The 26927-nt window shown below is 50.8% G+C and overlaps 1 protein-coding gene across 1 annotated transcript in view; it reads left to right on the forward strand.

Moving 5' to 3' along the window:
* The first annotated feature begins 8314 nt into the window (after nt 1-8314).
* RAMP1 (receptor activity modifying protein 1) overlaps nt 8315-26927 on the forward strand; it is a 33452-nt gene continuing 14839 nt past the window's right edge. The window contains exons 1-2 of the mRNA XM_079783278.1: nt 8315-8769; nt 19769-19907. Of these exons, the coding sequence (XP_079639404.1) occupies nt 8718-8769; nt 19769-19907 (191 nt within the window). The 5' untranslated portion in view covers nt 8315-8717. The remainder of the gene's footprint in view (nt 8770-19768; nt 19908-26927) is intronic.

Consider the following 26927-nt stretch of genomic DNA (forward strand, 5'->3'; position numbering starts at 1 on the left):
AATTCTTTCCCAGTGGAGTCACACAAGATGTGCTTATTTCCTCCAGTAGGGAGTTAGGACAGCACACATGCAGTGTCCACCAGGAAAGCTCACTAAAGGCTCAGTGCTCAGTGTTTTTATTGGGGGCTGGTCACATAGGTACCCACTGCTTGGCACATACCAAAGCTCTAGACTCTGAGAAGGGAAGTAACTGTTCAGTATAAACCACATTGCTTATACAGTGCTGGCATAGTGGGCCACTCCCTTCTGGGATCAATGGGAGCCCTCTTCAAATCCAAGTTCCTAGACACCAGCCAATGGCCAACTTTGCAAGCAGGTCTTTCTGAGGACAGCAGTCTCAGGCCCACTGTGTTACCTCTTCTTTTCCACACATGTGCCAGTTGTTAAGTACAAAGGCATGTAATCTTTGGGATAATTAATTTAAAAGAACAATTTTGAAAAGCATATAAAAAATTATGTTGAGCCTCCCTCCCCAAGCTCTTCCCAGGTTTCACTGTGAGTTCTCTATCCCTTTGACTTTCCTATCTATTTATACATAAAGTTTACCCACAAAATGTCAGTTTTTCAATAGAATCATGAATTACCCCAGCAGTTAAACCCAGTTAGCATTTGTGGGGGCCTTTGGGAGCCAGGATCTATGAGTGTGAAAAAGCGCAGGTGCCCCAGAAAGAGAGCCCCCCCCCCCTCCCCATCCCGGCATGCACAGTGGAAACAGGAGACAGCACTTGCAAGGCAGGGGGTCCCAACCAATGCCTTGCTTATGAAGCTCATTTGAGCTGCTGTCCCAGCAGCCTCAGGTGAGAAGCCTGCTGGCAGCGCTGGCTGGGAGGTGTATCCCAGCTCCCTGCTCACCTGGGGGGCAGGGCCAGTCCCCAAAGTGCCCATCCAGGTCTCCAGTCCCTATTCAGGGAAGAGGGTGAGGCATCTCTGCAGAGTTTTCATTAGCCTCCGCTGCCCCTGGCCTGGGCTTAAGTCACCCAGAGTGGCGAGGGCGGGCAGGGCTGGGATAGGACAAAGAAAAAAAGGATGTTGGGTCTTCACATACAAAAACTTAACTCAAAATGGGTCAAGACCTAAACATAAAGAGCTAAAACTATAAAACTCTTAGAAGAAAACAGAGGAAACACCTCACAACATTGAATTTGGCAATGATTTATTGGATATTACATAAAAACAGACAAGAAAAAGATAAATTTGACTTCATAATTTTTCTGTATCAAAGAACACTATCAACAGCATAAAAAGGCAGCCCACAGTTTGAGAGAAAATATTTATAAATTACCTATCTGATAAGGGTTAATATCCAGAATTATATAAAGAACACCTACAACTCAACAAAAACAACCCAGTTAAAAATGGGCAAAGAATTTAAATAGATATTTCTCCAAAGAATATATGCAAATGGCCAATAAGTACAAGAAAATGTACTTGTCACTAATCATTAGGGAAATGCAATCAAAACTGCAATGAGAAAAACATTTCACACCCTTTAGGCTGGTTATTATTTTAAAAAATAAAAAGTATTGGTCAGGATCTGGAGAAATTGAAAACTGCATTGCCGGTTGGAATATAAAATAGTGTAGCCACTGGGGAAAATGAAATGGCCATTTGTCACATTAAACATAGAATTACTATATGATTCAGCATTTCCACTTCTGAGTACATACCCAGAAGAACTGAGGAAGCAGAGATTCAGATGTTTGTATACCTAAGTAGCTAAAAAGTAGTTGTGGATAATTATTCCACTTATATGAGGTACCTAGAGTAGTCAAATTAATAGAGATAGAAAGTAGAATGGTGGATGCCAGGAGTTGGGGGGGAGGGTGAGAATGGAGTATTTTTTAATGGGTATTTTTACAAATTATCTATCTGATAAAGGTTAATATCCAGAATTATACAAATAATTTCAGTGTAGGAGAGTGAAAAAGTTCTGGAGATGGTGGTGATGATTGTACAACTTAAGTGATTTTCTGTGGAAGACATTGCTACATTTTTACCACAATGGCAATCCAGAGTCTGAATAGTTCTCTGTAGATATATCTGTTGGCCTATTTCTGTTATTGATCTAGTAAGAGAATTTAGTGATATAGAATCAAGGTATGGAACAGGGGTCCTCAAACTTTTTAAACAGGGGACCAGTTCACTGTCCCTCAGACCGTTGGAGGGCCGGACTATAGTTTAAAAAAAACTATGAACAAATTCCTATGCACACTGCACATACCTTATTTTAAAGTAAAAAAACAAAACGGCAAAAACACCCACATGTGGCCCGCGGGCCGTAGTTTGAGGACGCCTGGTATAGAATTTAATGGTAAATGAGTGTGTGTGTGTGTGTGTGTGTGTATACCTATATAAATGTGTGTGTATACAGTATATGTATGTGTGTATACACACATACACACACACACATACACACACACATATATGATAAATGAGTTTAATGACAGTGTTTGGTTTAGTAGTAGAGGGTACTAATAACTATACACTTGTCTGGATGTTGGATTTGACATCATCAACACATTTTATGGATGATTTCTTTCTTCTTTTCTTGACCTATAGAATTTCCTTGGAAAGCATGAGTTTCCTCCTACAGAAAATGTTCTACAGCACTTAAGAAAAAATTGTGGTAATAGTAAGATGATGTGATTAAATAGGCTTGATAAGTGGACTTTGGAATATGTGTATTTTTAAGCTTCCAAAATAATTACTGATGATACATGTAATACATTTTTATGACTTCATTGTAAAACATTTAGATTTATTTTCCCTGTTTTCACCAGAAAGAGTGAACCCATGCATGCTTTGGTAAAATACTTAAATGTTTTTTTATTCTATTTAAAAAATTTTGTATTGAAGTTGCCAACATAATCACGAATGGTGGCAATAGTATTTCAAAGTCAGTGTAGCTGTTTCATCACCCAGATTTAAAGCCCTTAAATTTAAATGGTCACCATATTGCTTGCATTCATTTGGTAATAATTCATTTAGTAATAAGTTCTTTCCTATTAGGTTAGAGTGTAAATTAGAACCATTTTCAAAGTCCAGTTGTTGTCTTGTTTTATAACAGAAACTTCTTTAATTTCTTTTTTAAAGTAACATATTGTTCAAAGTTGCAGTTTTACTAATAGTAAGATGGACATTTAAGTATGTGTTTTCTTCAAATGTTTAAAATATTTAGAGCATTTAATATTTAGTTGGTATCATTTGATTTAAAGTTACCCATTTAAGATTTATGTTTGATGTATTTACATTTAATAAAAGCCAAGTTTACAGTATCACTGCCTGTAATACTTCCTGCAGGTTTGATGGCATTTTCCAAGTGTACTAGTAAATAACCTACCAGTGTTTATGTGGAATATACATGGATGTTATTTCAAAATTTTCCTTTCTACTGGGATTTTTTTTTGTTTCATATATTAATTTGTCTTTAGTTATTACCAGATCCATCCTAAATTTCTATCAAGAATTGAGTTCCATAATGTAAAAAAATAATTTTAGCCCTGGCCAGTGTGGCTCAGTTGGCATCAAAAGGTCACCAGTTTGATTCCTGATCAGGGCACATGCCCAGCTTGCAGTCTCAATGGGAGGCAACCAATCGATGTATCTCTCTCACATTGACATTTCTCTCTCCCTCTCTCTCTTCTCTCTAAAACCAATAAAAACATATTTTAGTAAAAAAATAATTTTAAAACTCTATTAAATGAAACTTGAGTCTCATTGGTTTCAGCCATACATCAAATTAATAGAATCCTAGAATTGTGGAGATTCCTTCCTACATGTTAAATTGCATGGTTATTTATATTAAAAGGCTACATTCAGAGTTAGCATTGAATAAAGTTGAAACATGGACTAAGACATTATTTTCTAATGGACTAGTGAAGTTCCAGGTAATTTTAACATTATTGCCACAGTGTGTGTACCCCCACATTGGCATTCCCAAGAGAGTTTTGAACTTCTCTCAGACTGTATTATTGGGACATCAAAGAGCACTTTATATCAACTGGAATATACACATAATTATGTTTAGAGATAACTAGAGACCTAGAACTAAGACTATCACACACACACACAAAGTGAAACTAAAAATTTCCATTTGACTTTGCCTGATGCCAGTGTTAATTCTGGTCAAAGGAGATAATATGTATGACCGAGATGCTCAATACAACAGGTTAGTTTCTTAAATAGTTCTCCAGCCAGGGTTCCGCTATTAGGAAAGAAAGCGCCATAGTGTGTGTATAAGAGAGTTGTGAACTTCAAAAGCACATGAAGAGAGGAACCAAGATGGCGGCAACGTTAAACAACTAAACTGCGCCGCGCACAACAATTTCAAAAATACAACTAAAAGACAAAGCGTCTACCACCCAGAACCACAGGAAAGCTGGCTGAATGGTAGATTTACAACTAAGAAGGAAAAAGAAAGAACAAACGCGGAAGGGCTGAGGTATGGAGGCTTGTGAATCGGGCTAGTGGCGGGCGATGGGACGCGCGGCTTTTTTTCCAACCCGAAGGGAGATAAGCTCCCGATCACTCTGAAATCCAGTTTCTGGGGACGCGCGGGGGACCCAGACACCTACGGGGAAAAGCTGGACTCTCAGCCATCGTGTCGGAAAGTGAGAGTGACATTCTTGCAGAGGTGCACCCAGCAATGAGTGTTTACTGTGCTGGAGCACGGGACACAGGGACTTGGAAATGGGAAAGGCAGAAAAGGCAGACTAGCAGCCATTGCTGTTTGCCACGCTCTAGCCTAGTGATGCCCTGAGACCCCGCCCCGCACATTCTACAAACCGGCCCAGGCTCCAAACAGCAGCTTTTGCATATAAATGGCCTGCCCTATGGCAGCTTAACCAAATAAACTGCAGCTCCAGTCAGACTGCTCCAAAACCACTCAAGCAAAGAGGAGAAAACTGCAGTTTTTGCTGTAACTCCTGCTGAGTGGCCTCAGACAGTAGCTGACCTGCACCCCATTGGAGATCCAGAAACGAGGGCATATAGTGGTCGCTGTGAGACGACACCAGATTTCAACCACTCGCATAAGGGACACATTCAAGAGGCAGACTCAGTGAGCGCCAAAGCCCTATTGCAACAAGTCCCGGCCCATAAACGTGTCTCCAGCACAGCAATTCTTCCTTTATAGACACAGCGGGTCCTCACAGCCAGTTGGCCTGGAGGTCAATTCCTCCCATTGACACCAACAACAATCAAGACTTAACTACAACAAGGCTGTACACACAGTCTAAAAAGGGGTGCACCAAGAGCGTCCACCTCAGGTAACTGGGAGGCTGACCCATTGAACCAATAGGACACAATAGGACACAAAGCCACCCTACCAACTCAGGGAAGCAGCAAAAATGAAAATGAGGAGACAAGGAAACATCCCAAACAAAAGAAATGGAGGAGAACAAACGACTGGACATAGAGTTCAAAACCACGGTTATAAGGTTTTTTAAGAATTTCATGGAAAAAGCCGATAAATTTAATGAGACCCTCGAGGATATGAAAAAGGTCCAACTAGAAATGAAACATACACTGACTGAAATAAAAAATATTATACAGAGACCCAGCAGCAGACTAGAGGAACGCAAGAATCAAGTCAAAGGTTTGGAATACAAAGAGGCAAAGGACACGCCTCCAGAAAAGCAAGAAGAGAAGAGAATTCAGAAAGTAGAAGATAGTGTAAGAAGCCTCTGGGACAACTTCAAGTGTACCAGCATCCGAATTTTTGGGGTGCCAGAAGAAGAGAGAGAGCAAGATGTTGAAAACCTATTTGAAGAAATAATGACCGAAAACTTCCCCCACCTGGTAAAAGAAATAGACTTACAAGTCCAGGAAGCGCACAGAACCCCAAACAAAAGGAATCCAAAGAGGACCACACCAAGACACATCATAATTAAAATGCCAAGGGCAAAAGACAAAGAGAGAATCTTACAAGCAGCAAGAGAAAAACAGTTAGTTACTTACAAGGGAACACCCATACGATTATCAGCTGATTTCTCAACAGAAACTATGCAGGCCAGATGGGAATGGCAAGAAATATTCAAAGTGATGAATAGCAAGAACCTACAACCAAGACTACTCTACCCAGCAAAGTTATCATTCAGAATTGAAGGGCAGATAAAGAGCTTCACAGATAAGAAAAAGCTAAAGGAATTCATCACCACCAAACCAGTATTACATGAAATGCTGAAAGGTATTTAAAAGGAGGAAAAAGAAGAAAAAAGTAAAGATAAAAATTATGAACAACAAATACATACCTATCAACAAGTGAATCTAAAAGTCAAGTGAATTAAAAATCTGAAGAACAGAATGGACTGATGAACATAATAGAATCAGGGGCATAGAATGGGAGTGGATTGATAATTCTCAGGGGAAGGGGGTGTCTGTGTGGGGGGTACGGGAAGAGACTGGACAATATCATACACCTATGGATAAGGATAGCGAGGGTGGGAGGTAAGGGCAGAGGGAAGGGTGGGAACTGGGAGGAGGGGAGATATGGGGGGAAGGAGAAACAATTGTAATAATCTGAACAATAAAGATTTATTAACAATGAAAATAAAATAAAATAAAAAAAGCACATGAACTTGAGAAACACCCTTTGTCTTGTTTGTGTAAGAGAAACAGGAGAAATGGCAAAGGGCTTCCCGTACCAACCTTGCCTCTTTGTGGTTGAGCTTCAAAGAGAAAATGTTGCAAATGGCTCCTGCTGAGAGTCCAGCAGCCCCCAGGTGCCATGGGTGATGAGGATAGGCCCACCTCGGAGGAGATGAGAGGCCCACAGCCAAGGCTTGGGTGGAGGGAGAGTCTGAGCAGAGAGAAGCATGCTCTTATAGTCTAGGAATCCTAGTACAGGATACACAGTGGAACTGGCCCAGGGTTGGGCCCCACTCACCTCCCCTAACCACCTGTGCCCTTCTCACATGGCATGGTCCCTGCACTGCCCCTTTGCTCTGGCCTGCAGTCCCCTTGCACCCTCCTCTTCCCAGCTCTCAAGACTTACATCACAGCCCGGCTGGCATGGCCCAGTGGTTAAGTGTCAACCTATGAACCAGGATGTCACAGTTCACTTCCCAGTTAGGGCACATGCCCAGGTTCCAGGAGGCAGCCAATCAATGATTCTGTCATCATTGATGTTTCTATCTCCCTTCCTCTCTCAAATCAATAAAAACATTTAAAAAAAAAGACACCACAGCTGAGTCAGGTGTGTGTGTGTGTGTGTGTGTGTGTGTGTGTGTGTGTGTGTGGTCCCTGTATCAGGACATGCATGTTATCACTTGAGATTTGGGGAGGTTGCCCCACTAGCTTCACCAACTGAAAGGCAGGACCTGCATTGTCTGCTGACCACATAGGATTCAAATGTCTGTTGAATAAAGTGGGAGGCCAGGCCACACAATGGTGGCAAGAGGGGCTAATCAAGTCAAGAGAGCATGTGCCATCCACCACCATCTGATGCAGACCCTCCCTCAGGACGGTTGGGGCCCCTAGGCCATAGACTTGCTGGCTGGCCCCCGTGCCCTACCCCTTGTGTGGAGTGGATGGATTACCAGCTGCCTCCTATTCTCTAAACTGACAGCAGGTGGCTCTGTTCCCTTTCATTTAGCATAAGGAAATGCTCTTTCACTCCATACCACTGTGCTCCAGGCTCGGTCCTTTTCAGCCAGAGAAGTAACCACTGCATCAAGGGCAGTGGTTGGTTGGTTGATTAGCACGAGCATAAATTTACTCACTTGCTCAGAGGTCTTGGAATAGGCTGTTACAAGAACAACCATTGTGAGGGGAGACCCAGCCACCAGACAAGCTATGAGAGCTCAGCTGCCCAGGCCTAATTTAGGTGTCCCTGTCCAACCTGCATCAGGAAACCTCCTTCCCCAGGGCTGTGTGTCACCCAGGGAGCCCTTCTCTGCTCACTCTGTAAATGTGTGCACAGACACAGAGTGACCACCTCGCAAGGCAAATATAATGCTGTCATCTTTCTACGTAAGTTCATAGTCAGAACTTGACCTGAGGCCCTAGCAGTCTCCAGGCCTCTCACCACCCATCCTTACTAGCAAGTCCATCGCGGGCCACCTTTCGGCCCAGGCAAAGAGCCATTCCCTCTGGCCCCAGGACCTTTGTGCGAGCCTGCTGCCTCCCTCCTCCCCTGTGCCATGCTGTTCCTCATCCCGTAGGTCGCAGTATTCACTCGGGTTCCTCATTGATCCTGTGTCCTTGTTTGATTACTGTGAATCTCCCCAAGGGGCGGGGTGGGAGCGGAAGACTGGTCTTGGCCTTTCACCCGCCTACTTTTTAACTTGTCCGTTTGTTCCGCGAACATTCAGGAGCGCCCCTGCATCGGTTGCAGGGCCCGGCCTCCCCGGAGTCCTAGAGTGCATCTCCCCTGTGAGGGTCTGGCAGAGGCCGCGCGACACGCCCCCTGGGGCGTAGCCCTTCCCTGGCTGGGCCCGCACTCCATCAGCGCTGTTCTGGCGACACGCGTGGGTCGGGTCGCCTCACTGTTGCAGTCTCCTCCGAGCGCCCCGGCTGCAGGTGCTGACCCGCCTGGCTCCCCTCTCGGTGGCGCTCACCGCCGTCCCCGCCCCGCCGGGCTTCCGCCACCCGGGGAGCCGCAGTGGGCCGGGCGGGGTCCTCCCGCCGATCCCGATCCCGCCCCTGGAGCTGCGACGACTCAAGACCTCGGCGGGTCTCGCGGCTGGCGGACTCGGCTCGGCTCCGTAGCACGAGTCATGGCCCCGGCCCTGCGCGGCCTCCCGCGGCGCAGCCTCTGGCTGCTCCTGGGTGAGTAGGGCTGGGTCCCGCTGCCCCAACACCCGGCAACCCCTGTCCCCCCTGCCGTGCCCAACTCGCCCGCTCTGCACCCTTGAAGGGAGGCGAGTGCCAAGAGCTCACCGCTTGCAACTGGCTGGCCGACTGGGAGCCGAGGTCCCCGGGCATGGACGGGGGTCCCTCCCTGCAGGGCTGCGCCACCCTCTGGGGACCGGGACAGCTTGGGGCATGGCGGGCGGGGGCGGGGGGGGGGCAGGGAGTTCTGAAAGGCCCAGGGCAATTCTCCCGCACCCTGGGACTCACTGATTTTCAGGAGTAAAACTGCAATGTGTGGCCCCCTGCCCGCACCTCTGTGCCCCGCGGGCTTCCTTAGGCGACCGTGTGTGGGAGCAGGCACCGGGCAGATCACGTATTTAGAAATCAGAACCACAGCCCTTTATCTAGAAATTAGTGAAAACTGAAAGCCTGACTAACATACAGCAGTTGCTGACTTGCAAATAAACCTCCCAGGGATGTCTTTGCAGAAGCGGGCCAGCTGACTTGGGGATTTCCACAAGCTCCTTTTCGCTGGGTACTTCAGCGCTTCAGGCTAATCGAAATTCTAAGAGGGGCTCTGGGTGAGCTGGCAGAGTGTGCTGGCTCCCTCTCCAGGGGGTATTCTAAGCTGAAACCCAGTGAGGACAGGAACCAGCACCAGACTTGGCAAAATGTAGCAAGAAATTGTCGCCTTCACTTCCCTGTCCACAGTTTTCATCAAATAGAAACTTTTTTAAAACAGCTTTAGCTATTTGACTCAATTTGTGTTTAGGTACTATTTATTTATTTATTTATTTATTTATTTATTTATTTATTTATTTATTTATTTATTCCTCTCCCGAGGATATGTTTGTATTGATTTTTAGAGAGGAAAGGGTGTGGGTGGGGGGGAGCATCAATGTGACTCACGTAGATTGATTGCCTCCCTTACTAGTATATGCCAGGACTGGGGATAGAACCCGCAATCTTTCCATGCACAGGGACAATGCTCCAACCAACTGAGCCACAGGGCTATTTAGGTACCTTTTAATAAAACTAATTAAATAGGTCATTTAAGTGGAAGAATCCAGTGGCCCCCGGAATGCCCCCCTCTCCCCCGCAGCCATTACTGGCTTTTTGATCTTTCCCAGAAAGGGCAGTGTGGTCAGAAGCACCTGATGGTGCTGGGGAAGGGGTGACCCCCATGCTATTATTGCAGCTGGGGGAGCAGTGTGGCTTACCCTGGAGATGGTGCAGGCACTGGAGGAGATGGGCTGAAGACTATCCAGGCGCTGTGCCATCCCACCTCTCCCTATTCATAAACCTTGCCAAGGAGGGTCACATCTGCAGGAAACCCATAGCATCAATAGAATATCATCTGAAAACTGATCTTGCCACTTCAGTGTTTTGGCTGACGTTATGTAAAAAGCAAAATCTTAAAATAATATTATCCTCTTCTTTTGTGTTAGGATTCATTTGGCTTGACATGGAACTTACTGTTTTGGTTTCCTGAGAAATGAACATTTCTCTTTAGCAGGGTTGTGTCCTTTTTAAAAAAAAAATCATAAATAAACGTTCTCTACCGATGTGCCAAAGCTGCACCCTCTAAAGCGTGTGTAAATAAAACACTGTGTGATCCCATAAGAAGACCTTCCTTGTTTACCAAGAAGGTTCTGGTGAAAATCCAAAGTCCTGTAATCTTAAATTATTCTTCGAGGTCTGGCTAATATTGTATCTTGGAAAAAACAAACACAACTTTATGAGGTTATTAGTAAACTCATGTCATTGGAGCCCGGCAGTAGTTAGAATATGGAGCACAGAGTGTTTTCTTCCCAAGCTGTGGCTTTAGCCAGATCTCCTTGGAGATGAAAACTTTACTACCCAGAATGGCATTGCGGATTTTTTCCCCCCAAGTATGCTAGTTGTTAGGTTCTAGAACTCATCTGCAACAGTTTTACAATCAAGCTACTTTTTTTATTTAATCTGCTTGCTTTCTGCACTTGGTTTTTGACATCTCACTATTCTGGTCGGACCACATGCATTTCAGAAGTTTGTATGTAGCCACTGGAAAGTTTTTCATCAATCAGAAAAGAGGGCATTTCCTAGACAACCCAGGATCATTCTGTGTGCGGTGTAAGCTCCTGATTACAAGAGCCCACCGCCACTCAGGAGGGCGGGCCCACTCGGACTTGTGGGAACTCCTCTGACATCTATCCTGGGAAACGTGTACCTTTCTTGGGGTCATGCTGGGGGCTGCGGGGTGCTCTTTGTAAGGCTGATATGATCACTGAGATATCTGACTTTGTACATACACAAGTGTAGCTGTAACCTTCAGGGACATCCCAGTAAGTACAACCCATGTGACTGCTTCAGATGAAATCCAAAGGCACTTCAGTCCTAGAGCCCAGATCTGAAGGATCTTACTTGCTAATCAGCTCAGTGTGTCTGTTCACGCTCCCTGCAGGGAGAAGCTTCTGGATTCTGTCTTCGTTCCACAGGCACACGTGGTCAGTTCCAGGCCAGGCCTGTTGAGAAATGGTCCTGTCCACACGGATGTGGTAATCAGCAACACGTCAAAGAAATGTTGAGTTAGAATCCTTTCTTCAGGCAAATAGCTCATTGAGAAAATTTCTTCCTCCTTATTTTTCCCCAGAATGAACCAATTTCACAGCCTCTACCCCATTCATACCCCATCCAGTATGACACGGGAGCCAACTCTCTTTCCTCTTGGCTGGGGGCCACGGAGCGGTGGGGACACCTGTCCATCCTGTAAACCAAGGAGGGGTTGGGGCACCTGCCTGTGACCTGGGAGAGCTCTCCTGACATATTTCGAGCCCCTAGGTCAGTGATGGGCAACCTTTTGAGCTTGGTGTGTCAAACTTCGCCAAAAAACTGAGCATAACTCGGGTAGTGTGTCACTTTGAGGAAAAAACATTATTTTGCAAATGTTTCATCCTCAGGAGCAGCAAATGTTTCATCCTCAGCATGCGGCCGCCTCAGCGGCCGCATGTCATCAGAAATGGCTACGCGTGTCAGTGCTGACACGCGTGTCATAGGTTCGCCATCACTGCCCTAGGTTAAGGCCATGGGGTAGACTTTTCAGCCCTGTTACCCCATCACGTGTGAGCTGGGTGTGCCCTTGCAGGACAGTGCCTGGTGGTGACAGGTGCTCGGAGGGGTCTGAGAAGGGCACGCCATCCTGCCCATGAGCCTCTTGTTCACTGGGGACTCTGGGAATGCCTCCTGAAGGAGGAGGTGCTTTAGCGGAAAAGGGTAAGCAGGAGCTGGGATGGGGGAGAAGAGGAGGTGGCCAAGGTGGCTGCTGTGGCTTTAGCGCCCATGCCAGGCCTATGCCGCCTGCCTCTGCCCTGCAGCTGCTTCCTGGTGAGTGAAGAGATACCCATGATGCTGACAGGACTCTGCCCTGTCCACAGCGCCACATCAGGGGTGCCCTTGGGCCCCCACTCCCTCCCAAACCCTCCAGAGAGATGTCCTGGTCAGCAGCCCTCCCTCCCTCCAGGACAGGGCGACCTTGGCCTGGGTAAGGTTTCTAGAGAACGCATCTGTTCTCTGTGAGGAGGGTTATGTCAACACAGCAGGACAGGAGGGCTCCAACCTAAACAGGCACTCAATTCATTTTAACATAATGAAGTTATTGTCCATGGAAAGCTTTTCTTTCCTAAGATTGTCTTATTTTACTGTTTTCTTTGACAGCGAAAGACATCACTTCCATCACCGTTTACAGCGCAGATCCTAAGCGGCTCTGTTGGAGCAGGGCCCACGGAGACACACTAACCAAGACTCCGCAGGGGACCTGGAGCCCGGGCCTGAGCCTCCCAGCCAGGCTTCTTACTTTATTCTCATGAGGCCTCACAGGGTCTCCTTTGTTTAACTCCCTGATGGCTCCCTCTCTCTCCCCTTGCGGGTTCCCACAGTGGATTCTGTGGAACCAGAGGCCAGAACCCCAGCCATCCTCATCTTCCACCTGGCCCCCATCCGCTCTGCCCTCTGCTCACTGTCCTCCACTCTCACAGGCCCCTCCAGGCCACACCACCCTGGGTGGTGACCCTCTCCTGTGCCCCTGCAGGCCCCCTCAAAGCCTCCATCACACCACAGTGGCAGTGCCCCCACATGTGCCAGGCTTGAACCCCAGGTCAGCCCACCTCTGGGTCCCTCCTGTCAGCAGCTTCTGAGTGAGCACAGAGTTTGCAGATAACCAAGGGGCAGGAAGCAGTGACCCACCCCTGGCCTGGGCAGTGCCCACCCTGCTCCTCAGGGCTCAAGGCTCACCAGGAACAGCTCACTGGAGAAGGCAAAAGGCAGCGAATGACAAGCAAACAATTGGATACTAACGCCTGCCGTACGGTCACATGTCAACGGGAATAAAAGCAGTTTGCGCATCACATCACGGGAAAGAAGTCTAGAAAGCATAGTCACTTAAACAGAAACCTGGTGACGTTGACACCGGGTTGGCTCGCTCCCCATGTGCCTTTACTGCCTCTGGAAGGTTCCATGGCCGTTTGTAAGACGAAAGGGCTGCTGGCTGGGTGGATGGCCAGGTAAAGGACTCCGGGGAAGCACTAAGCCATTTCTCCTAGAAACCTCTCTGTCCCACACAAGTGGGTCACACAGTGTCATCACCAGCAGGGAGTTCTGGAAAGTAGAATCCCGGGCAGCGCCCATAGGAAGAATGGCCCAGCTGGGGGGCCGAGAAGCCCTGCTCCATGTAAACAGGTACATAAATGGTGCTGCTTATGCAGAAGAAATAAGCCTAGGGCGGAGAGCTGGAGGTGGGGGCTGATCAGAGCCCCGGGGAGCTGGGGAAGCCTCCAGACCCAGGGCAGTTATGCAAAGGCCCTGATTCGGGACTTGCTGGAAGCCTTTGTGGTCAAGCATTTGACCGAAGGCTGGGCTGGAGGACTCATCCTCTGGGCCAAGGTAGACAGCTCAGATTTCATTCCAAGGGCAAAGGGGAAACCTGCAGGATATTAAAGGGGCTGATGAGAGTTTGGTTTAAAAGCCTTGGGCTACTTCGCAGTGTGGGCTGGGGTGGGAGTGCAGGCAGGGGACCGGAGAGGGGAGACTGGGTGGGTTGAGGACAGAGGATTGAGATGGAAAGAGTGGAGATTCCAGAGAGTTCCAGAGGTGAAACTGAAGATCAGCTATGGGCTTGGGCCTGGGCAGTGAGGAAGAGAGTGGGGTGGGGGTCAGCCAGGCTCCTGGCCCAAGTGGAGGGTGGGAGCTAAGACTTCAGAGTTAGACCCAGGGTCCCAGTCAAATTCAGATTTCAGATCAATGACAAATTGTTTCAGTTTACATGTCTCATGCAATTGGGGAATACTTGTACTAAAAAAATCATTGTTTATCTGACATTCAAATTTAACTGGGCGTCTTGTATTTTTGCTCACTAAAGCTGGCAGCCCCATCCACAGCGGCCACATCCCCTTAGACACTCAGGGACCACGGCAGGCAGACAGGTGTTGCACACGTTCAGGGCACAGAAGAGGGGTGTGGTCGGAGAGTTTGCAGTGAGAGCCTCGGATGGGAGGGATGGTCCTGACAGGGATGGTCCTGATGTTAAATGAGTCTTCCTCACATTGTCAACACATTTGATTCATCTGGGATGCCCCTGGTTTTTTGAGCTAAATGTCTGTTGGGATTTGGACGGTAATTGCACTGACCTATTAATTGATGGGAAGGATGAATATCAAAGACCGCTCCTCTGCCTTTATGGACCTGCAGATTACTGGTTCAATGTCTAGGAATCTTATGGGGTTTTGGCTGCTACTGTGAGTGGGATCTTTTCCCAGTCTATTTTCTAACTTGTTGTTGCTGGAACAGAAGACAGCTCCTTTTTTGTACATTTGTTCTGTGGTTGGCCTTCTCCCTGTACTCAGTTTCCCACAGAACTTGCTTCTTGCTTTGTTTTCCTTCTTCCCCACTCTTGGCTTTTCAGATAGGTCACCTGTAAGGAAGGCCTATCTCCCCAGCCTCTCCCAATTTTAACTCTGTCTGACTCTTTGCTGAGTTCCTGCGTGCTCTGTGCAGGAATCCACACATGCAATCCCTGCCGGCATGTTCCCATGGTGAGCTGTTATAGTGGAACCATCTTTAACCCACTCAGTGCTTTTTAAAATTGTCATAAAATACACATAACATAAAATTTACCATCTTAACCATTTTAAGCAAACAGTTCAGTGGCATTAAGTACCTTCACATTGTTGTCCCACCATCACCATCTTCCCAAACTAAAGCTCTGTCCCCATTAAACACCCACTCCTCATCCCCTCCCCCACCCTTCTACTTTCTGTCTTTGACTCTGGCTACTGTAGGGGCCTCATGTAAGTGGGACCATACAGAATTTGTCCTTTCGTGACTGGCTTATTTCACTCAGCATAATGTCCTCAAGGTTCGTTCATGTGACAGGATTTTCTCCTTTTTTTTAAAACATGTTTTTATTGATTTTTAGAGAGAAAGGAAGGGAGAGGTAGAGAGAGATAGAAACATCAATGAGAAGCATCATTGATAAGCTGCCTCTTGCACTCCCCACCAATCACTGGGGACCAAGACAGCAACCTTGGTCTGTGCCCTGACCATGATTCGAACCCGTGACCTCTTGGTTCCTGGGTCAACACTCAACTGCTGAGCCACACCAACTGGACAGGATTTTCTCCTTTTTAAAGCTGAATAGCATTCCATTGTATGTATGGACCATACTTTGTTTATCTATTCATCTGTTGATGGACACCTGGATTGCTCCTGTCTTTGGACTATTGTGAATGATTCTGCTATGAACATGTGTGTGTAAATCTCTATTTTGGGCCCTGCTTGCAGTTCTTTGGAGGTATATATCTACAAGTGGAATTGCTAGGTCATATGATAACTCTATGTTTAACTTGTTCACAGCAGACTCTTCTCACAGCAAATGCACCGTTTCCCTTCCCACCAGCAGTGCACAGGGGCCCACTTTCTCCGTGTCCTCTCTGTCTTTGTGCTGGTAGCTTCCTGGTGGGCATGAGGCTCCCCTCGGGGCTCGATGAGTGGGATGTAACCTTGTCAGGGACAGTACTGTGGTTTATCGTTTTCAGGCTGACATCATCTGACTCCACTGCTCACCTGTTGAATGCCAATTCTTTTTTTACCTGACTTAGCATCCCATTTTTTTGTGGATTCAGGGGACATATTAACAGGTCCCCCACATCTAGCACAGAGCAGGCACCTCAAGGAGGGGAAGGGAGGGGACACAGCATCTCTAGGCCAGAGCCAGGGACAGTGGCTGAAACGGACCAGGAGGACCAAAAACAGGTGATGGCCGGGAGACTGTTGGCTCAGGTCTACGTGGGCTAAGGAAGGTTTGCAACATGCGTGACGCTGACCGTCAGAGAGCGGAGGAGATGGGGGTTGACCAGGCCTTGACAGTTGAGTAGGAGTTTTTACCGCATGTACTTTTTGTTTTTTCAGTTTGTCATTGTCTTGTTTTTGGTTTTCCTTTTTCAGAGCAGGCTGAGGAAGATTGAGGGCAACATGTTCAAACTGAGTTCTGTTTACATCATTCTCTGGGGCCCTCAGTAACAGGCAGGCGCGTGGCTTCCTGGGGATTTGGCTCCTGGGGGGGGGGGGTGGCAGGAACCAGGGGGTGTTGGAAGTGGTGGTTCTCACCCTGAGGGCCTGGCAGGGTGAGCGGAAAATGATTCGCAGCTGAGCCAGAACCTGCCGAGCAAGGCTTTCTCCGAAGGGTTAGGGGAAGATGTGCACAGAATACAGAGATAGTAGCTTATAAAGTGTATGTTTTTTAACTTGTGGACAATATAGGGGAACAAAAGGCAGAAGATAAAGATCACCCATATGACACCACTCAGAGAGAGCGCACTCTTGATATTTCCTTCACGTTCATTGTTAAACAGCTTTATTGAGGTATTTGACATGGAATAACTGAAATATTAGAGTGTACAATCTGGAGGGTTCTGACATACGTGTATACCTGTGTGGACTCAAGACTGCGCGAATCTATATCCACCACCTTTGAAAGTGTCCTGCGAACTTTATCACTTTCCCTCCCTTCCCTCTCCCCAGCACCCTCCCCCTTGTCCCTGCTGGACCCCAGGGGCCCGAATGTTCTGTGAGTTGCTGAGGGTGGCTCACACTGAAACCTCACAGGGGTGGGCCACTCATTTTTAGGCGGGATCCCTAAACCGAATCCTCTGGAAAGCAGCCCTGTAAGTTCACGGGTGTGTGTGTGTGGGGGGGGGGGGGGGGGGGGCAGGGTGTGAAGAGAAGTGGGGGCAGCTGTCCCCCACTTAGAAACTGTGGCCAAGAGGGGAACAGGCCTGCAGGAGCCTGTGTGGCCTCCTCTGTGCTGCCTGGAAGGTCAGGGTGCAGGCACCCGGGCTGCTCCCCACCCCAGTTCACGGGCACCAAATGGGAGGCCCTATTTTTAGCCCCCAGACTGGTCACTCTGACCAGCGGGCCTCCCAGTGGAGGGCCCTTCCCCCAGCTCCTCCCGCACCGTCACCGGGCTCCCCCCACTCTAGAAGGAGGACGATGGGAGTTCGGTGGTTCTCTCTGCAAACGTGGAATCAGCCGCAGCAGGACGGCCCTCCTGCCGCCTGTGCAGACAGACTGGGCGGCTTAAAGGGAGGCCCACTCGGGTCGCACTGCTGGGCCCTCATCTCTCCTTAGAAACCCGGATGTCCAAGGTCTCCATGCAGCTGTGCTTCGGCCTGGAGCCCCGTGGACCTGGGGGGAGCAGGCAGTCCTGCCTGTCACTGTGCTAAGGGATCCCCCTGCCTTCCTCCGCCCGTGTCCTCATCTCAGGGGCGGTTTCCTGCTGTGGACAGAGGGGGCCTGTCTCTGAATTCCCGGTGGTGCATGTGCCCGACAGCTCCTGTCCTGACTCACGGCCTTCGAAGCCATGATGAATGAATCAATTTGCAATCTCACAGGAATGGAATCCAAACCGTTGGCTTTAAAACTCTGGGCAATTTTATTCAGCTTTAAACTGTAATACTGTCCCTCTTTCTGGCGGAAGAAGCTGCATCAGGCTGGTTAAGAGAAGTGAGCTGTTCTCCTGCACCTAAACCACTATGGTTTCAGGCTCCCCAGCAGCCAGCCAGCCTCACCATTCTGACTCCCCCAAGGCAGGGAGGGAAGTGGGGTCTCCATCCCCAGAGAGCAGGGTCCCACCCTGGGGAGGCAGAGGTGAGAGATGCAGCATTCAGGGGGACCAGCTCAGAGCCCTGCCAGGGTCAAGGCCAGGGACTGGGGAAGGGCAGGTCCTGCTCTAAGGTGAGCACTGAGGCTGCCAGACAGGGCAGGCCAGTGGGGTAGGGGCAGGGCTGTGCTCTGTGGCCCAGAGGTCGCAGGGAGAAATTGACCAGAATGCACTGGGAGGGACCAGGGACAGGTGGAGGGGACAGCAGCACTCCTGGCCCTCAACACCAGCACTCCCTGCTGGTGACCAGTAGAGGTGCGCTGCCCTGCCCTGGCGGCTGGCTCTGCTGGACCATCTGCCCTTCTAGGAACTTGGGAGCCACGAGCATCCTTGTGACGGGTCTGTCCAATGTCGTGTCAGCCGAATGGCTCTGTTCCGTGCTGCAGAGAGCCCTGGCTGAGATGTGTGGTCGTCTTCATTCTCCCTAAAACCAGCCCTTCCAGACAGGAGGGGTCCTCCGAGCTCCGGACCTCTGTGGGTCAGTCACAGGCGCCCGCCTCACGCCCACACAGAATGAAGTTGGGTGTTGCCATCTTGTTCTTTTGATGCATATTAACATGCAGAGCTGCCGGGAGGACGTACATGTATCAGAAACGAGGGAGAGGTGACAGGGTAGCACAAAAGGTCCTCAGAAAAGAAGGAAATGTTCTACCACCCAAATGAGGCGCTGAGGAAGTGGGCTGGGCCGTGAGACCTGGGACGGGGAGGGAGAGGAGATGGAGGAGGAGGAAGGAGGCGGGAGAAGGGGCAGGGGAGGGGGACCTTTGGGTCTGGGGTTTGCAGGGAAAAGCGACCTGGTAGAGAGACAGGGCGGGTCCTGGGGCAGTGAGGGGGTGGGAACCATCAGAGAGGCTGTCCTCGGATGAGGCTGGACGGGTGGCTTAGAGTTCCTTCCTGAATTCGGTGTCTGAGCCTCCTGAGCTACCCAGGAGCCCTGGCACTTCACCTGTCCCACAGGTGGGCTTCCTTAGGGCAGAGGACCAGCACAGCCTGGGGGCCTCACCCCAAAGGAATCTGGGAAGGACACCGCCTGCCTGCCCCACCGAGAGGGGACAAAGCAGACCTTGGGCCTGAGGAGGAAGAGGAGGCTTAGGGTGGGGCCCGGGGGTCCCTGGCCGGCCTGCCCCGCCTCCACCCAAGCAGCCTCCAGTGAATTCAATCAGCAGTGCGCTGTTTGACCAACAGTCTTCATTTTTGATCGAGTGTTAATCAAGGCAGGAGGGTAGGACACGTCATGCCACAGTTGTCAGCTTATTTATAACCGGTAAAAATCAGACACGGGGCGGGAGCCGGGGCTCCGGGGGGTGGTGAGCCAGTCTGGGCTGGTGGTGCAGCCAGGTCCCCACCTGCCCTGGGACAGCACCCTGTCCTGCTGTGTCCCCACCACCACCACCGGCAATTCCTCCTCCTCCTCACTCAATGGACAGGCCTGGTGGCATCGTGGCATCATGGGTGAGGAGCCTGGGTCCAGCCCCAGCAATCATTTTCGCTGCCTCGGTTTCCACATCTGTGAAGTGGAGGCATTGGGGACATGTCAGGAGCTGAGTGAGGATGAAATAGTGCATGCGTGTCAGACCCTGTGCCCGGTACCCCTGCACATCGCGCTCTCGGGACAAGTGAGACCCCATGGCAGCCCCCCAGGTGCCTCTGGGATGGGAGCCCTCGATAGATGTGTATGTGTCAGACGGAAGAGCCCGGGCCTGCAGGGAAGGAGGGTGGAAATGCAGGGGAGGGCGGGCGGGGACGAGGCCGGAGGGTAAGAGTCCCCACACACTATCCTTGCAGTGCATCACCTCTTCGTGGCCACCGCCTGCCAGGACGTCGACCACGATGCCATCTTGCAGGAGGTCTGCCTCGCCCCATTCAAGGTGGACATGGAGGCCATCGGTAGGACGCTGTGGTGTGACTGGGGCAAGACCATCGTGTGAGTCGAGTGTGTCTACTGGCGGGAGGGACATGGCTGGGGGGACCTTGGGACCACAGGGCTTGGTGAGGGTTCTTCACCACAGTCCAGGGTGACAGACAGGCTGTGGTTATGGATGGGGGACGGATGAGGGGGAAGGAGGGGCCAGTGGCAGGTAAGTGCAGACAATGAGGGGCAGGAGGTCCGTGATGACCTGGGATCCTGTACAGGGGTCCTCAAGGCAGCAGGAGACGGAGCGTCCCGTTAGGGCCGTGTCCAGCCGTAGATTCCCGTAGCCCATGCCGGTGTCTGGGGACCATGGAGAGCGCGGCCCAGTGCCCAGGGGCCTTGTGGCCGAGTCTGGCAGGCACTGGGTTGCAGGGATGTCCCTACTGGTTCCCCTGGTCCCCATGGTCAGGCCAAGGCTGTCCTTCTGCCAGTTCATGGCTAGGAGCCCCCTGGAGTCACAGGGAGGCTGTCCTTGGAGGGGTGGCCCTGGCACCCCATGGAGGACAGCGGGCACTGAGCCTTCCCTTTCGTGACTCAGTCCTTCTACCAAACGCCCCTCTTCCCACCCCATGGGGTGCATCCACTGCCTCCCTCTCCCCTCAAAGAGGTCGGGGCTTCTCTGCTCCTGGGCCAGCGTCTCTGGAGCCTGAGCAGAACGTGGTGTGAAGAGGCAGGAGCCCTGGGGATGGTGGGGGTCCCCTCATTCTTGTCCTTCAAGGTCTCATTTTCTAAACTGAAAAATTAACCACAGTGAGAAATTGGGGGCAGGGCAGGGTGTTAAAAACCAGAACCACTTGTTCTTTAGGCAGATTGGCCTGTGCCTGGGCGGAGTGGCTTGTTTAGTTTAAGTCAAAGGTTGTCTGTCACTGTGACCCACGGAAGAGGCCGTGCTCTCTCTGGGGCCCCTGGTCGCGTGCCCTGCCCCCGCTTTGCGTGAGTGATCATGGGTTTGTGCAGCCAATTGCAGGCTGTCACCTGGCAGAAGACGGGATAACGCTAGAGATGTTCCCACAGAAGCAGTGGTGATGTTACTCGAAACAGAAGCCACCACAGCTGGTTTCCAACAGTGGCTAGTTCCAAACAGGAATGATTATCACTCAGGCCCAGGAGCGTTGTCCGTCACCAGAGCCCAGTGGCGATACAGCCAGAAATAGAAGCATGGGGTGGGGTGAGGGGGCCAGGAAATTCCTTTTATTTAAAAAGAAAATCAAGCCCTGGCTGATGTGGCTCAGTTGGTTGAGCGTCATCCCATGCACCGAAAGGTCTCCGGTTTGATTCCTGGTCAGGGCACATGCCCAGATTGCGAATTCAATCTCTGGTGGGGGTGCATGCGGGAGGCAGCCAATTGATGTTTCTATCTCTGTGTGTGTCTCTCTCTCTAAAGTCAATAAAAACAATTTTAAAAAATAGTTTTTAAAAAACCTAGATAATTGAGGGAGCAAGGAGCAAAAGCTTCTTATTCTAACAGCATCATTATACATTACATAGCATATGTTACATTGCATGACTTGTTGCAGTGTCAGTACATGACAGATGTTGCATTACATGACATGTTACATGACATGACATGTTACATGACATGGCAAAGGGGAAGCAAATGCAGCAGAACTAAGGTTGCTCACCAGCTGACCTTGAGGTGGGAGGTGATCCTGGATTATCTGGTGAGTCCACTGTCATCACAAGTTTCTTAAATTGTCCCAGCTTCAGCCATTAGAGCGCTCTTGTGTCCTTTTGGGGGCAGTTCCTTAGGTGTCACGGAGATGGTCCAGGCTGCTCTTGTACAGTTCCTGCCCCAGCCCTGGAATCAGCCCCTTCTCCAAGAAGCCCTGGCTCCTTTGATTAAAGAATGGTGTTCAGAAGCCGAGATGGGTAGATAGATTGCTAGATAGATAGATAGTAGGTAGATAGATGTAGATACAGGTACAGACATATAGACAATAGATAGAGATATAGACTCAGATATAGATATAGATCACACATATTCATACCAGGGACTTAGCTGTAACCAAGGGACCCATGCAAGCATGCACCATGAGAACGTGGGTGAATTCCCCTTTAAATCTGGTATAGGGAATGCTGTCTATAACAATATTTATTTCAAGGAATTGTTTAACGAGATGGTGGCGTCTGGCAAGTCCAGTGTGTGTACTGCAGCCTTGAGGCAGAATTTCTTAACTCGGGTGAGGCCCCACCCACAGTATCAAAGATCATCTTCTCAAAGCCAACTTATTGTAGCTGTGAGCCATCTCCGGACACCCGAGGCCATGTTTGATTGAGTAACTGGGGACCAAGGTGTGGGCAGTTTGACACGGAAAGCAGACCATCCCCTTGGGGTGTCTAGCATCAGAGCTACACTCAAAGGGAGGCTCAGAGAGGTGCCTCTGCCCCTCATCCCCACTCCCCAGCCCCATGTGGCCCATTCGTCCCCACATCCCCACCCACTTGCTGTGTAACCAGTCTTATTCACTCTGCCTTTCCTTCTTGTATTTCTTTTGCACAAATGAGTAGGTGTAACCATTTTTTCTTATATCCCCCTCTTTGTAACATGAAGTACATTATACTATAGATTCTCTTCTTGCACTTTTTTTCACTTGACAGTATATCCTATAAATCAGACCTTATCAGTGCATAGCCTTCTCATTCACTCTTACATCTGAATAATACCCCACTGTGCTCAGTTTTTTAACCACTTTCCTAACAAGGGACACAGGTTTTAACAATACTTCCCAGTTTTAGGCAGCGTTGGTAGTGTTGAATGAATGACCTTGTGCACGTGCCTTTTGGTGTTGTTGGAACTGTGTCTGCAGGGTCGAGACCTAAAAGTGGGGTTTCTGGGTCCACAGTGAGAGCACGTGTCATTGCCGCAGGAAGGCTGCACCAGCTCCCTCCCAGCAGCCAGGGGCGGGGGTGGGTGGGGCTGGTTCCCACAGCCTCACCGAGACTGGGTTTCCATACTTCTGAACTTTCACCGTCTGATGAAGGAGAAATGGTCTCTCAGTCGTGCGTTCATTTGCATCTCTCTAATTTATGAGTGGATCTGAACATTTTCCATACGTTAAGGGCCACACATATGCTTTTGAGACTTGATTGTGCCTGTCTTTCCCATTTCCATCCGTTTTCTGGCCCTTTTTAAAGAGTTCATGTTAGAGGAGGCTTCTGGCCTTTGGCTGCAGCATGTGTTACATATTTTCTCCCAGTTAGTCAGTTGTTTTTCGACTCTTTGGTATTTTCGTTGCCACATTATTTTGTTCCTCCGTCCTGTGCATCAATCTCTCGTCACTTCTGGATTGGAGTCATAGTTGAAAGGCCTTTCTCTACACCCAGGTTCAAGAGGAAGCCACCCACATTTTCTTCTCGGGATCGTGTGGTTTTGGTGTCCCAGCTGAGGCCTGGGCCTGCCAGGAGCGTATCCTGCTGTGCAGTGTGAACTCGGAGGCAGTCTGTCTTTCCCCAGAGGCTCCGCCCACTTGTCCTGCTTATTCAAAAGCCCATCACGCCCCGTTTTTTGTTTCCGAGTCCATCTTTGTTCTGCACTGAACCTCCCTGTGCACCTTTACACACAGTCCCTTTCAAACTTCCTCACGTTCCCTGCATCTGCAACATGGCTTTCTCCTCCAGAACCAGCGATGGGTCTGCCCCGCCTACTCAGTTTACTTAGTTACCGCTTACCTCGTTCCAAGACAGTCAGTTCGCAAAGCTGGCATTTCCTGAGCACGTACTATGTGCGGGGCATAAGCCTCAGGAGGAGTCAGAACTATCGTCACTCCCACTTCATCTGCCCAGGGTCACAGCAGGTTAGGGGTCTTTGAATCCGAAGTCCCAGCTCTGACACTCCCCAAAGGTGAGAGGTGGTTCCCCTGACTCTCAGGAGAAGTAGGGATGCCCTGTCTTTATATCAGTGTGGCTCTCTGCGAAGTGGATGCTGGCCTCCGCTGGCTGCCTCAGCCCCTGCCAAGGACCATCAGGCTGGTGAGGGCCACTTGCATTGGGATACAAAGCCTAACTGGCGCTTGAACCCTGAGCTAACCTTCCAGGGTCTTGGGCTTTTGCGGGGGGGGGGGGGGGGGGGGGCAGGATGGTCCAAATGACTGGAAGGAAGAAGAGAAGAGGCCTGAAAGGAGGCCCGGTGAGGGGTGGAGGAGCCGCCTGAATGGGCGGGAGGGCGTGGCCATGTTAGGAGCACAGTGTCCAACAGGGGAGCAGGGCCCCTAAGTGGGGGAAGGACAGGCAGAGAGCCAGACAGTGGGGCTGGAGGACGGCGAGGCAGGCAGATGCCAGACAAAGGGCGCATGTGCTGGGAAAGACCCTGCCGGAGCCAAGTGCAGTCAAGGCTGTCGGGGGTGGGAGGCAGCAGCCCAGCAAGCAGAAGGGGACAGCTGTTAGGACCTGGGGTTCAGGACAGGCTGAGGGTGAGGGCAGGAACTCCAGAGCCAGGGCCACCCAGTGCCTGCTGCTTGAGGTCATAGCTGTCCCAGGGCTGGGCTGGGCTGCAGTGGCCCAGGAAATGCCAGAGGGAAGCTTCTGGTTTAACAACAGCTGCCCGTCAGAGGAGACTTACCTTCCCACTAAGTGGCACGGATAAATGTGAGCCAGGTGACTTCTGCAGGTGCATGGGGAGGGGAGAAGCTCCCCTGTGGGGCGTGGAGGGGCTGCTGGGGCCACACGGCTCTACCTCCTACGTCAAACCGGACAGAGGGGGCCCGTGACAGCCCCGCCTCACTTGGGACATTGCTCAGAAGCGTGGGCTTATTCGGTCCTCCTGAGCAGCACTGGGCATCGTTGCTCGGAGATAGAAATATCTCCAGTGAAAGCAAGGGCTGGTGAGAGCACTCGGGCCGTGTTCCAACGCGAGGACAGTGGACACCCTTGAGTGACCTGCCATGGGACTGAGGGCCTGCTGGCTTTGGCATTGGGAGGTTTGTCATCGTCACTGCGCACCCAGTGACGGGAGTCCAGCGTGGTTCCTTGTTGAAATTGGTGCCGGGCTCTCCCGCAGCCCTGGACAGAGGCCCTGGTCATGAGCCTGGCTCCAGGTCTCCTCTTGAGCCCTTTTCTATCTGCCCTTCGCTGCCCAGGTCCCTGCACCAGGTCGCTGCAGGGCAAGGGTTCAGCAGGGCGGGCCCGCTCTGTGCACCAGGCGAGTCATCATGTCCGGGGTGAGCTCATTCACTGCAGCCCGGGTTTGCTAATGGAAATTTAACGTAATTGAATGTATTAACTGGGAATACAATCTAATTTGGGGAGCTGTGGAGATTAAGGAACAATGTGTCATCCAGACTCTCATTTCCAGAAACCTCCCTGTGGGTGTCAGGAGGAGAGAAAGAGCAGAACAAGGAAAGAGAAGAATCTCAAAAATGGGAACTCAGCTAGGGAAGATGGTTGGTTTTAAAGTGACCACATATCGGTTTTTCTCCCCAAGACAGGAAATGCGGGGTGATTTAGAGATGGGCGGCCCGGCGGCTCCTCCTCTTCCTGCCCAGCTGCGGGCTCCGAGGCGCCACCTCGGGCAGGAACCCTGTCAGAGGCAGCCCAGTCATCAGCGTTCAGTGAGCCCCAAAGAGCCCACCTTTCCCTTCGCGCCTTCCCGGTGCCCCTCTTCTCTCGGCCCTGAAGCTCCCGGGCTTGTCAATGCTGCGGCGTGGCCTCAGCTCCGAAGCTTTGGTCACACTGTGCAGGGTTCCCGGGCCAGGTCTCCACGGCCTGCTCCCTGGGGACTGCCTCCGCCCTGCTCACCCCAAGCTGGGCCGTGAAGAGCCCCCCAGCCTGGCCCGAGGAACGGCCAGTTACGAGGCGGCGAGTCTGCACAGGGCGTTAATGGAAGGACCCAGAACTAAGTGCAGCGTGCTGGCTCCAGAGCAGTTACCTCTGTCGAGAGCACCAAGCCTGACGCTGTTTCCAGATGCCTGTTCACTGAGGCGGGGTCTCAGTGTTCTTTGGGTCCCTGTCAAGAGTCAAGTCGGAAATTGGTCAGAACTCAGGAGCATCTTTGCAACAGCTGCTTTGGTTTGAATTCCAACAGGAACTGAGAGGGAGGCATCTTCTTCAACCACGGTGGTCCCCCTGGGGCCGTGGCTATCACCCTCCCGGGTCCTGCTGTGCTCAGCCCCACCTCTCCACGTCTCAGCATGGGCCATGACCAGTGCTCAGCAGGCTGGTCCCCAGAGCTCCGCCCAAGCGTGGCCCCTGCCCCACAGGGACACCTGCCTGCGGCTCCTTCGCGGGTTTGCTCCTCCAGGCATCTGCCTTGGAACTAGCCCTGAGCCCACGAGTGCTTGGGCCACATTCTTGTCGGGAGGTTCTGGTGCTGACACCCACTTCCCACCCCAGTGCGCACCTGGAAGGAGGATCCTCCTGGGGTCTCCAGAGCCCAGGCTCACACCCTCAGTCCCAGGTGCACAGAAATCTGGTGGCTGACCTTGGCCTCTTAGGTGTTCGGGGAGGGGCTAGGGCAGCTACCCACCCGCCCTGTGCAGGCTGGTGCGCGGAGGACCTCACTCCAGCCCCTTCCAGGAAGGGTGCTCCCAGCTTGCAGGAGGAGTCAGAGCGGTAGGTCCTCCGATTACTCCCAGCCCCACCCAGTGCCAGCTCCATGGTCACCCCTCCAGAAAGTGCCCTCTTGCTATGTCCCTCTTGCTGGGGAGCTGTCTTTCTTTTGCGGGGGTTGGCGGCCCTTGGGGCAGCCGCAGCCCTTCGGTTGGGGTTGGCCTGGAAGTGGCATTCCTGCCCCACGGTGAATTCTGAGCATGATCCCCAGAGGGTCTGTGGATGCCCACCTGCTGAGCTGGAGGGCTTGGAGGATGAACCCTATTTCCTTTTTTCAGAAATGCTCTGCGGAGACCTACAGCCAGGAACCCTTTGTGGTGGGGGACACTGGAGGCCAGGGGGAAGGTGCAAGCTCCCCTTTTCCACGCCCAAGGGCTTCAGCTTCCCTTATCCCCAGTGCTGTGTGTCTCCCGGGCCCTGGGAGCGGACAGACACTGGCCCACACACAGTGGGCACTGCCTCAAGCCTGCCGGGATGTCTTTTCCCATC

The sequence above is a fragment of the Cnephaeus nilssonii genome, assembly GCF_951640355.1.
Source record: "Cnephaeus nilssonii genome assembly, chromosome: 10".
In the NCBI taxonomy this organism is placed as follows: domain Eukaryota; kingdom Metazoa; phylum Chordata; class Mammalia; order Chiroptera; family Vespertilionidae; genus Cnephaeus; species Cnephaeus nilssonii.